The 12,847-nt window shown below is 42.0% G+C and overlaps 1 protein-coding gene across 1 annotated transcript in view; it reads left to right on the top strand.

Annotated features, from left to right (window-relative positions):
• si:dkey-106n21.1 (solute carrier family 23 member 1) overlaps positions 1 to 12,847 on the top strand; it is a 136,850-nt gene that overhangs the window by 62,758 nt on the left and 61,245 nt on the right. The window contains exon 12 of the mRNA XM_039762183.1: positions 1,426 to 1,590. Within this exon, the coding sequence (XP_039618117.1) occupies positions 1,426 to 1,590 (165 nt within the window). The remainder of the gene's footprint in view (positions 1 to 1,425; positions 1,591 to 12,847) is intronic.

Below are 12,847 nucleotides of genomic sequence, written 5' to 3'. Positions count from 1 at the left end.
TCTATTCTTTCAACATTGTGCAGAAGGCAGAAACTAACTCTATTTAAGCTTTCCTAGGGCTAGCTCAAAATGACCATGAATAGAGCAGAAAAAATTATAAAACCAGAAAATAGGAGCACTTCATATTAGCTAAGGACTCAGAATATGAAGGCTTAGCAATACATTCTACTGCAGCAACTGGAGCTCTTTTGGTCCCAAACTTTGGAATCTTAATAGAAAAATACGTTTATGACTCTTGATATTTGTGGCAGAACATCTCTAGAACAAAATAATTTTTTGAGTCTTGAATTTGGTACCAGGAGGTTTGGATTATTATGGCGGCACCTCCACAGTTCTTTCCTGAGTGATGAATACACACCTTCTACAGTTGTCACTGAGAATTTATAAGTTTAGATTTTTTGTGACAAACGTTTGTCAGACAAAGTACTTTTTTTATGTAGTGTAATCTGATTTACCATTCACAGGGAAGTTCCAAGGTTTGATTTTTTTTTTGTAATGAATATTTGTCTTCTATTTGCAGTGCTCTTTCAAGTGGTAAATGCTCACATTCTAATTGCAGAGAATTTCCAAGTTTGAATTTTTTGTGATGAATGTTCATCTTCTAGACACAGCGCTTTTTCACGTGATGAAATCTCACTTTCTAATTAATCACAGAGAATTTTCAAGTTTTGAATTTTTGTGGCTGAAATTCATCTTTTGGTCACAGTGTTCTTTAGAGTGGTGACAGAGAGCTCACCTTCAAGTCAGTGAGAGGTTCAGAGTGATGATTTTTGTGATGGCTGTTTGTACAAACATCAGAGTTCTTTCAACTTAGTTTTTAAGGTCTAATATTTGTGGTTCAATTTTGATTTTTGTCTTGTGGCAATGTGAACTTCAGTTCCTTGTACAGATTCAGTGAACAAGTTGTCTTAGAAATTCTTCTTTTTGGTATTGTGGGTTTGATTCTTGCTATTTTGGTTCAGCTCAGTCTTCTTCTTGGTGTTTTGACTGCTGTTCTATTGTAGTATTCTTTTCCTGACAAAAATAATGGTTAAGCAACAACAACAAACTTCAGTGCTCAGAAAAGTTTATTTTTTTATTTCATTTTTTTTTTTTAGTTGTCAAGAAAGACAACATCTTATTTTATTTTGAAAGAACTATTTACTGCTGTTAACATTAGAGCAGTTCTCTCTAACATATTGTGCCAGTAGTCAAGCCAGGGCAGATGGCTTGTGCAAATCTTATGGGACATTTCACGCTTTTGTAACTAGTACCACAGTGCGTCTCCAGGAAGCAACACCTCCAGTTGCAGAAAGGTATTCTCCTAACTCCCTGTTTATGGTAAATTAGACCAGACATACGACCTGCACAATGTAAATCAATACTTATTTTTGTACCAATCGTAAACTGATACTAATCATTTTTCCTGCATTTGTCTTCACATAGGTTGGAAGTCGACTTGTTCTCCAGTCAGCTGGAATTTTAATGTTGTGCATTGGCCTATTTGGAAAACTAGGGGCAGTATTCATCACTATTCCCAACCCTGTCATTGGAGGAATGTTAATGGTTATGTTTGGAATGATTTCTGCTGTGGGGATCTCTAACCTTCAGGTAATTATTTGATGGTAGATATTCAGAGATGGCCTCCAATTAGAACTTAAGAAATTTAACAAATTAATTCAGTCCATCAAGCTCATTTGTTTAGCTAATAGCTAAGCTGTCCTAATATCTCATCCCGATCCTTCTTAAAAGTTGTCAGGGTTTCTGCTTCAAGTCCATGTCTCTTTAGATTGTTCCAGATTCCCACAACTCTTTGCATAAAGAATTGCTTCCTTGTTTCAGTCTTAAATGCACTTCCCCTTAACTTCCATTGGTGTCCTCATGTATTCGATTCACTATTAAGCCAAAAGAATGTTGCTGGATCTACTTTATCAATACCTTTGCAGATTCTGAAGACCTGGATTAGGTCCCCACGCAGTCTACTCTAAACAGGTTTAATTCTCTGAGTCTGTCATAGTAGGACATGTATTTAAGTCCTTGGATGCACTTGGTTCCTCTCCACTGCACAACTTCAAGTGCTGCCATGTCTTTCTTGTACAGTACAGAGTGCTAAAGATGGGGACTTATGAATGCATTATATAGTGTGAGCATAAGTTGAAAGAATTCGGATGGATCGACTTTATCAATGCCTTTGAGAAGCTTGAAGAGTTGGATTAGCTCCACACAGTGTCAGCTGCTTTAGACTAAACAAGTTTAATTCTCTGAGTCTGTCACAGTATGACATGTCCTTAACCCAGGATGCACTTGGTTGCTGTCCTCTGCACAGTTTCTCAAATGCCATTATGTCATTTTTGTAGTGAGGTGACCAGAAAAGCACACAAAATTTGCAGATGCAATCTCACTAGTGCATTATATGCTCTGAGCACAATGTCACTTTTCTTACTGTATATTCAACAATTTTTGTGATATAACAACCTAGACCCCTAATTATTTTTCAGAAGTTGCTTACTGCAGCTCAGTGTCTCCCATCTTGTATTTATAATTGCTGCTCATATCTAGCTCTTTGACTTTTCTACATTAAACTGCATTTTCCAAGTGTTCATCCAGTTCTGAAGCTTGTCCAAGTGTTTTTTAATCTTTTATTGAATTTCTTAAAAGCATACAACATTCCATACTATCAAATCAAACTTAACTAAACTAAAATCAAATCAACCCCCATCCATGAGAAAGAGAGTCTGCCATTTCTCCAATTTTAGTATCATCTGAGAATTTCACACGTTTGCTAGGTGCACCAGAAGCTATTTCATCATTAAAATCAGAAACAGTATCAGGACCCAGGACGATTCTTTAGTAGAAGAGGGTCTTAGAAACAAATTTTGTTTCCGTCAAGACTAATTTTCACCTTTCTTCTGTTCTTGAGTGAAGTTGCCATTGAAATAAAAGGCATCCAGGTTTTAAAAGCGGGGATTTAGGTCACTTAGAAATTGCCATTAACACAAGATAGCTTTAGAAAGTTAGTAACCAATATGGACATTTGGGATAAGGATAGCATGTGGCTTAGTAGCTAGGGTGTTGGGCCTTAAATCAAAAAAAAAAAAACAGGTTTAGTCTTCTGCTATGGCTTGCTGCATGAACCAAAGCAAATAGTGTGTCCTGCTGGTATGCCAGTTGTAAAAAATTCAAATGTTTGTAGATCTTCCATCCATTATCCAATACGCCATATCCTAACTACAGGGTCATGGGGGTCTGCTGGAGCCAATCCCAGCCAACACAGGGCACAAGGTAGGAAACAAATCCCGGGCAGGGTGCCAGCCCACCGCAGGACACACACACACGGAACAATTTAACCTGCATGTCTTTGGACTGTGGGAGGAAACCCATGGTGACACGGAGAGAACATGCAAACTCCATGCAGGGAGGACCCGGGAAGCAAACCCAGTTCTCCTTACTGCGAGGCAGCAGCTCTACCACTGCGCCACTGGTTAAAAAAGCAGTATCAGTTTTGTAACATTTAAATCAGTGGCAGCCAATTCAATGTCAGTCCATATTCACTAAATAAAATAGTGTCTTGCTTTAAATTATTATATGGTTTTATATGAAAGAAGGAGCCTAGCCAGCAGCATCAGGTATAAGTCAGGAATCGGCAATAGAAAGGGCATAAGTCCAATGTCAAATACACATACACATGCTTGAAAACACATTGCAATAATTAATGCAACTGGAATATTCAGTCAGGGCTTACTTTGAAAACTACTGTATGTGCTTTTCAATAAGAGTTTACTTTTTATGTGGGCTTTAGAAGTGCTAAAACTTTCTACAAAGTAATATGCTTGGCATTAGGATAGGGTGGCATTTCACATGTCCTTTGTTTTTGAAAACTGGAGGATAGGGGAATGTAATGAACAGTAATGTTGATGGATGCCACTAGATGGCAGAATATAGCTGCCTTTTTATAAGAGTTCAAATTTTACTAGAAAGCCTTTGAGTTATTTAAAACAGTTTTTAAATATAAAATGAAAAAAGTACAATTATTCTTACTAATGTATATTTTTAAAAGTAAGTTGTACATAATATAACAATCGAAAACTTGATTAATCCTGTTCAGGTCTGGCATCATCAGTTAAAATACAGGAACATAACCTGGGTGAGGAGCCAGTCCATGCAAAAACACCCACACAAATACCCACACTTTCACTGGTACAATTTTAAGAAGCCAATTATAATACACTTAACACTGCAAGAATGTAAGAAGTGTAACAAATGAGGAAATTCCGATTCAGAGGTAAAAAGAGTCTATAAAAGCAGTCATCTAGAAATCATATAACTAAGAAACTACTGTATATCTTAAAAAAAGAATAAAACAGAATTTTTCAAGCATATTTACTTCAGGTTGGTGCAGTTAGTGCATTCTGGTGGAACGGCCACACGTAAAGACGTGCATAATACAGGAGGTCAATTGTTAACTCTAAATTGGTGCAGTGATAGGCTCTGTGCCTAGTTACTTAATGTAACTAGTGTATATATATATATATGTATATATATATACTGATCACAAAGAACATTAAAACCACTGACAAGTGAAGTGAATTAAATTGATTATCTTGTTACAATGGCACCTGTCAAGGAATGGGATATATTAGACAGCAACTGAAAAATCAGTCCTTAAAGGTGATGTGTTGGAAGCAGGAAATTGGGCAAGCATAAAAATCTGAATGGCTTTGACAAGGGCCAAAGTGCTAGAAGACTGGGTCAGAGCATCTCCAAAACAGCAAATACTGTGGAGTGTTCCCAGTATGCAGTGGTTATTAACTATCAAAAGTGGTCCTAGTAAGAATAACCAGTGAACTGGTGACAGGATCATGAGTGCCTCCAGCTCATTGGAGTGTGTAGGGAGCAAACACTAGACTTCCTGGTCTAACACCACAGAAGAGCTAGTGTGGCACTAATTTCTGAAAAACTTAATGGTGGCCATGAGAGAAAGGTGTCGGAACACACAGTGCATCATAACTTGCTGCATATGAAGCTACGTTGCCAAAGACCAGTCAGTGTGCCCATGTACTCCATCCATCATCAACAGTACCTACACTGGACACATGAGTGTCAAAACTGGACCATGGAGCAGTGGAGGAAGGTGGCATGGTTTGATGAATCATGTTTTCTTTAAGATCATGTGGATGGCTGGGTGTGTGCGCATTTTTTATCTGGGGAACAGATGGTAGTAAGATATACTATGTGAAGATGGAAAGAAGGTAAGCTAGCTGAGGCAGTGTGATGTTCTGGAAAATGTCCTACTGGGAAACTTTGGGTCCTGGCATTCATGTGAATGTTTGTTTAACATGTACCACCTACCTAAGATTGATGTAGAAAACATACACACCATCATTGAAAGAATATTCTCTGATGGCATGGCCTATTTCAGCAGGACAATGTACCCAGCCACACTGCAAAAAGTATTCAGGAATGGCTTGAGAAATATGACAAACAGTTCATGGTGTTGACTTGGTCTATGAATTTTCTAGATCTTAATCCGATTGAGCATCTGAGAGATGTGCTGGAAAAACAAGTCCAGTCCATGGAGCCTCCACCTCGCAGCCTATAGCACTTTAAGGACCTGCTGCTAATGTCTTGGTGCCAGAACCCACAGGACATGTCCAAAGGTGTTGTGGAGTCTAGGCCTCAACAGAGCTATTTTGGTGGCATGAGGGGGGCCTACACAATATTAGGCAGGTGGTTTTAAATATTGTGGATCATCAATGTCTATCTATATATCTATCTAGATTCTATATATGACATAACATTCTTTTTGTAGCACCATTTTTGATGTTCTCTCCTTGAACGCTGTCATTTTGTGTGCTGATTGTTATGGGTCTTACCATGTTATTTACGGCAATTACATCCGTTGCTGGTCACATGATTTGGACATACATTATAAATAGCATCATCATGCTGAGGCTATTTAAGTTAGTGGTGTGCAATTAGAGACATTTATCTGACCATTAATTGGCAAAAAAAATCCCTTTAAAACTTGTTTACAAGTGTGCTGTTCTCCTGTATACATATATGCAGTTTATATATTTATTTATATATATTATTTATCAGACAAAGGCTAACTGAAAAAAGATCAATCCTCTTTCTTAGCACTAATCCTCCTTCCAGAGTTCTCAGAGTGGTATCTCTCATATAGAGCCCCTGTTTCTTGTGAGGGTAATAATGAGCTGCCCCTCCTCCAAAGGTGTCAGTCTTTTTAGTTTGCCATTGAGAGACATAACCAGATGATGACAACTACATCAGGGTTTATACTTCTAAGGAAGATCTCACACACTGGTGTTTAGAGTGCCTATCTAGTACTACTATAGGGTGGTCCAGATCTAATTATGCAACTTTTAATGCCATGCAGGAAAACAATGCAAGATAAAAGAATTGTTTGACAAATCTTGTAATAAACGAAAATAGACTTACATTGAATTAATTCACTGGTTTTCCATGTAATGTCCCACTTGTCCTCCAGTCAGTTGTGAATTCTCTATGTAATAAACTTAATAAGTTATAACGTAATGAAAATTGCATAATCAGATCTGGACCACCCTGTACTACTTGGGCAGTAAACTCCAGACAACATGCTGTAAGAAGAGATGGAGAACTTTCACAGACCACTGGGTGGAAGCAGAGAGTTTTACATAAATGGAGTGGGCACACATTATACTGTATTGCAGAGTCAAAGCACCTAAAATGCTGCCTAGAACCTCAAATTAATGATTGACCCTTTAGCTAGAAGTTTGTGACTAATGAGGCAGAGGTTCCAGGGGCAACTAGAATGAGTTATGGTGAAACCTCCTGATGACTTTCAAAGAGTGTTCCTGAAGTAAACGTAGTGTGATGGCCCATTGTGGCAACCTGGTGCAACTGAGTACACAGAAAGAGAAAGAAAGGAAGAAGAAGAAGAAGAAAGATTGGGTTATGTATGATAGTCCATTTGGCACCTTTTCAGTCTAAGTGTCTGGAGATGGTGAGCAAGTGAGCTAGCCACCCCAGGCAGGTAGTATTGGACAGCACTCAGTGCATGCAGCCCAGTGGGACAGGTAGGGTTTGCTTTTCTTTTATTTGGTTTATACTTTTATAACTTCCATTTTCTTATCCCCACTTTGTGTGCTTTTCTCAACACTACTTTAACTCCAGGGTAGGCACAGAGGTACAGTATGTGACATATACTGCACATGCACTATGATGTATAGGTAAAGTAAGAGAGTAGAGTTTATTGATAACAATAAATGAAATCTATAGTTACAGACTCTCCATAAGAATCACACCTTCCCCATTCTAATGAAACCTTTAGTGTTATTATGTAGTGTGGGATAAAAATGTGTGACATTCAAACAGGGCAGGTTTGAAATTGTTTTAAAGTGTTATTGCACAATTGTTGACAACTGCCCAATTCCATGGAACAGATTCCCACTGCTTATATTAAAGACTTGTTTGATGTCAAAATTAAATCAAAGCTGTTGTTCAAATTCATTCATACAGTATTTTAAAATGCTAATTTTCAGAGGTCTTTGGATATTCTTAAGCAGGAACACTTCATTATCTGTTCTGGCCAAATTAAAGCAAAATGGCTGCCTTTTTATATTCTTTCTTTAAGAAAATAACAATTTATTTTTATATTTTTATCTTTCTTTCTACTGATTTATTTATAATTTTCTATCTGCAATAAGTTTAGGCTATTCTTTATCACTATCTACCTGTTTATCTTGTTCTTAATATCTAAAATATAACCATAACTTAATTTCTGCTGACTCAGCTGTCATCTTTAAATTTTCAGTACAAGGACAAGGAATTAAACAGCTTATCATTATTTTAAAAATCATTTATCAATAAAAAGACAGAATTATATAAAACATGTTTAAATATGTATGAAGAATAAAGTCAAACACTATTAATATTTCTTTAGAATATCATCTTTGAAAAGCACAAACTGAATTAAAACATGATGTGCCTTATTACATGCATGCCAGGTTCTACCATTCACCCCTAATATTTATATCTTAAAAGAAAGTCAATTTATGGTCATGTGCACAGTAAATTAAACCCTACTCTTTTTGAGGCTTCTAGTTGGGTGGTCTGATCTGACAATGACTTCTCAAGCTATTATTAAATCCATTGATTGTCACAGTGCAATTTAAATAAAGCAACCCATCAAACATAACCATAATAATCATTATCCTATATTACAGCAAAACTCAATTACTACTTATACTTTATAATAAAAAATGCCATCCAACCATCTGTTTCCTGACCTTCACATTTAGTTCACAGCCACAGAGAGTGGTCACATTGGCCTTCCCTCACGTTAAGGTAGAGTAGGTTCTCCATCCATCCATCCATCCTCTTCCGCTTATCCGGGGTCGGGTCGCGGGGGTAGCAGCTTAAGCAGAGAGGCCCAGACTTCCCTCTCCCCGCCACTTCTTCCAGCTCTTCGGGAGAATCCCAAAGGCGTTCCCAGGCCAGCCGGGAGACATAGTCCCTCCAGCGTGTCCTGGGTCTTCCCCGGGCCTCCTCCCGGTTGGGCGTGCCGAACACCTCACCAGGGAGGCGTCCAGGAGGCATCCTGATCAGATGCCCAAGCCACCTCATCTGACTCCTCTCGATGCAGAGGAGCAGCGGCTCTACTCTGAGCCCCTCCTGGATGATCGAGCTTCTCACCCTGTCTTTAAGGGAAAGCCCAGACACCCTGCGGAGGAAACTCATTTCAGCCCTTGTATTGCGATCTCGTTCTTTCGGTCACTACCCATAGCTCATGACCATAGGTGAGGGTAGGAACGTAGATCGACTGGTAAATTGAGAGCTTTGCCTTACGGCTCAGCTCCTTTTTCACCACGACAGACCGATGCAGAGCCTGCATCACTGCAGATGCCGCACCGATCCGAATGTCAATCTCACGGTCCATTCTTCACTCACTCGTGAACAAGACCCCGAGATACTTGAACTCCTCCACTTGGGGCAGGATCTCTCCCCAACCCTGAGAGGGCACTCCACCCTTTTCGGCTGAGGACCATGTCTCGGATTTGGAGGTGCTGATTCTCATCCCAGCCGCTTCACACTCAGCTGCGAACCGATCCAGAGAGCTGAAGATCACGGCCTGATGAAGCAAACAGGACAACATCATCTGCAAAAGCAGTGACCCAATCCTGAGTCCACCAAACGGACCCCTTCAACACCCTGGCTGCGCCTAGAAATTCTGTCCATAAAAGTTATGAACAGAATGGTGACAAAGGGCAGCCCTGGCGGAGTCCAACTCTCACTGGAAGCGGGCTGACTTACTGCGGCAATGCGGACCAAGCTCTGACACGGTTGTACAGAGACCGAACAGCTCTTATCAGGGGTCCGGTACCCCATACTCCCGGAGCACCCCACAGGATTCCCGAGGGACACGGTCGAATGCCTTTTCCAAGTCCACAAAACACATGTAGACTGGTGGGCAAACTCCCATGCACCCTCCAGGACTCTGCTAAGGGTGAAGAGCTGGTCCACTGTTCCGACCAGGGCGAAAACCACACTGTTCCTCCTGAATCCGAGGTTGACTATCCGGCGGACCCTCCTCTCCAGAACCCCGAATAGACTTTTCCAGGGAGGCTGAGGAGTGTGATCCCTCTATAGTTGGAACACACCCTCCGGTCCCCCTTTTTAAAGAGGGGGACCACCACCCCGGTCTGCCAATCCAGAGGCACTGTCCCCGATGTCCATGCGATGTTGCAGAGGCGTGTCAACCAAGACAGTCCTACAACATCCAGAGCCTTAAGGAACTCGGGCGTATCTCATCCACCCCCCAGCCAAGGAGTTTTTTGACCACCTCGGTGACCTCAGTCCCAGAGATGGGAGAGCCCACCTCAGAGTCCCCAGGCTCTGCTTCCTCGTGGAAGGCATGTTAGTGGGATTGAGGAGGTCTTGAAGTACTCCCCCACCGACCCCAGCGCCCTGAGTCGAGGTCAGCAGCGCACCATCCCACCATATACGGTGTTGACACTGCACTGCTTCCCCTCCTGAGCGCCGGACGGTGGACCAGAATCTCCTCGAAGCCGTCCGAAAGTCGTTCTCCATGGCCTCTCCAAACTCCTCCCATGCCAGTTTTGCCTCAGCAACAACCGAAGCCGTTCGCTTGGCCTGCGGTACCTATCAGCTGCCTCCAGAAACCCACAGAACAAAAACGTCCTATAGGACTCCTTCTTCAGCTTGACGGCATCCCTCACCGCGGTGTCCACCAAGGGTTTGGGGGATTCCCGCCACGACAGGCACCGACCACCTTGCGGCCACAGCTCTGGTCAGCCGCCTCAACAATAGAGGCACGGAACATGGCCCATTTGGACTCAATGTCCCCACCTCCCTCGGGGCGTGGTTGAAGTTCTGCGGAGGTGGGAGTTGAAGCTACTTCTGACAGGGGACTCTGCCAGCCGTTCCCAGCAGACCCTCACAACACGTTTGGGCCTACCAGGTCTGACCGGCATCTTCCCCCACCATCGAAGCCAACTCACCACCAGGTGGTGATCAGTTGACAGCTCCTTCCCTCTCTTTACCCGAGTGTCTAAGACATATGGCCGCAAGTCCGACAACACGACCACAAAGTCGATCATCGAACTGAGGCCTAGGGTGTCCTGGTGCCAAGTGCTTATGCTTGAACATGGTGTTCGTTATGGACAATCCGTGATGATCACAGAAGTCCAATAACAAAACACAGCTCGGGTTCAGATCCGGGGGGCCATTCCTCCCAATCACGCCCTTCCAGGTCTCACTGTCATTGCCACGTGAGCATTGAAGTCTCCCAGCAAAACAGGGAATCCCAGAAGGTATGCCCTCTAGCACCCCTCCAGAGACTCCAAAAGGGTGGATACTCCAAACTGCTGTTCGGCGCATACGCACAAACAACAGTCAGGACCCTTTCCCCACCCAAGGCGGAGGGAGGCCACCCTCTAGTCCACGGGGTAAACCCCAATGCACAGGCTCCAAGTTGGGGGCAATAAGTATGCCCACACCTGCTCGGCGCCTCTCACCGGGGGCAACTCCAGAGTGGTAGAGAGTCCAGCCCCTCTCAAGGAGATTGGTTCCAGAGCCCAAGCTGTGCGTCGAGGTGAGTCCAGCTATATCTAGCCGGAACCTCTCGACCTCGCGTACTAGCTCAGGCTCCTTCCCCTTCAGAGAGGTGACATTCCACGTCCCAAGAGCCAGTTTCTGTAGCCAGGATCAGACCGCCAAGGTCCCGCCCGCCACCACCCAACTCGCACTGCGCCCAACCTCCTTGGCCCCTCCCATAGGTGGTGAGCCCATGGGAAGGAGGACCCACATTACCTCTTCGGGCTGTGCCTGGCCGAGCCCATGGGTGCAGGCCCGGCCACCAGGCGCTCGCCATCGAGCCCCACCTCCAGGCCTGGCTCCAGAGGGGGGCCCCAGTGACCCGCGTCCGGGCAAGGGAAAACGTCGTCCAAGGTTTTGTTCTTCATTGGAGGTTTGTTGAACCGCTCTTTGTCTCATCCCTCACCCAGTAGGCTCTACATATTGTAAATATTAATTTGATGTTGACAAAAATAATGCATTCTGAGAAAACAGAAGAGCTTGGCTTTCTCTCCCATGCTACTTATTATAATATGCCAGGGATGGGAATGCAGGCACCATGATGCCAGAATGGTGTGTTGATTGTAAATATTCTCTCCGAGAACTGTTTTTAAGCTGATTGGCCATATTAATTAACTACTGTAATTGAAATGAACAGGTAGGCAGATACTCCTTCAGAAATTTCTGGGATAGGTTCAGACTCCTGGTAACTATGTACAGGAAAAACAGGATAAAAAAGATATGAATGGATAGATGGAATTTGTAATGACATGATCTTGCAGTCTGAGATACTACAAGCAATTACAAACTAAACATATTATATACGAGGGATGTTTAAAAAGTTTCCGTACTTTTTTTAACTCTATTTATTAAGGATTTCAAAAACAAATTACATCACTTTTCTACATAGTCAACTTCCTTTGCAGTGCAATTTTCACAGTCAGTGACACTCTCAGATACGACCAATTACTACTTCTCTTGTTTTTACCGTTAGCAACAAAAATATAAAAGTGCAGAAACTATTTGAACATCCATCATGAAAAACAACTTATTGATAAGAATCAAAAAAGTGTATGATCTTCTCTGTCCAATTTAGAGTAAAGCTGGCTAAAGTCTATCCCAGAATTACCAGAGCAAGACAGGATCAAACCTAGACAGGACACAGGACTCACTCACTTGCTCACACACACTTTTACATTCAAGTTCACACTCACGCAAGTAACATTTTGAAATTCTAAAAAAATGACTGCATCTATAGGGATGCAGAAAGCAAACTGGAATACTTTTCACACAGATATGTGTAAACTCTACACAAACTGATTAAGAATGAGATCCGTACCTAGGGTTCTGGATTTAGTAGCGTTAATCACTGTATTATCAGTCCTGTGGCACCATAGACAATGTGTCATTTGTGAAGTACCTGGTTCTACTTTTCCAACTCTGACATGTTTTTGGTCACCAAAAGAAATAAATCTTGGAGGCCAAATTTAATTGCACTTGTAGAACTCTTAAAAAAGTATGCAACCTTCACAAAGTTACCTCACAATCTGTCAGATGAAAGTAGTCTATTGGGTTTCAATGGCACACAAGAGGATATGAAATAACGAGTTGGAGTACATTCTTAGGCTTTTGAAGAAGGTCATCAAGGAAGAGTTACGGTTTATCTTTGTATGAAGTTAATTTAACTGCTTATTAAATGGCTGTTTAATCAAGATAGCCAAAAAAAATTTGATGGAAAACAGGTGCGTGGGTATCTAATGGAAGCACAACA

The sequence above is a fragment of the Polypterus senegalus genome, chromosome 8, assembly GCF_016835505.1.
Source record: "Polypterus senegalus isolate Bchr_013 chromosome 8, ASM1683550v1, whole genome shotgun sequence".
Classification (NCBI taxonomy): domain Eukaryota; kingdom Metazoa; phylum Chordata; class Cladistia; order Polypteriformes; family Polypteridae; genus Polypterus; species Polypterus senegalus.
Note: the sequence above shows the minus strand (reverse complement) of the source record. Positions and strands in the feature narration are given on the sequence as shown.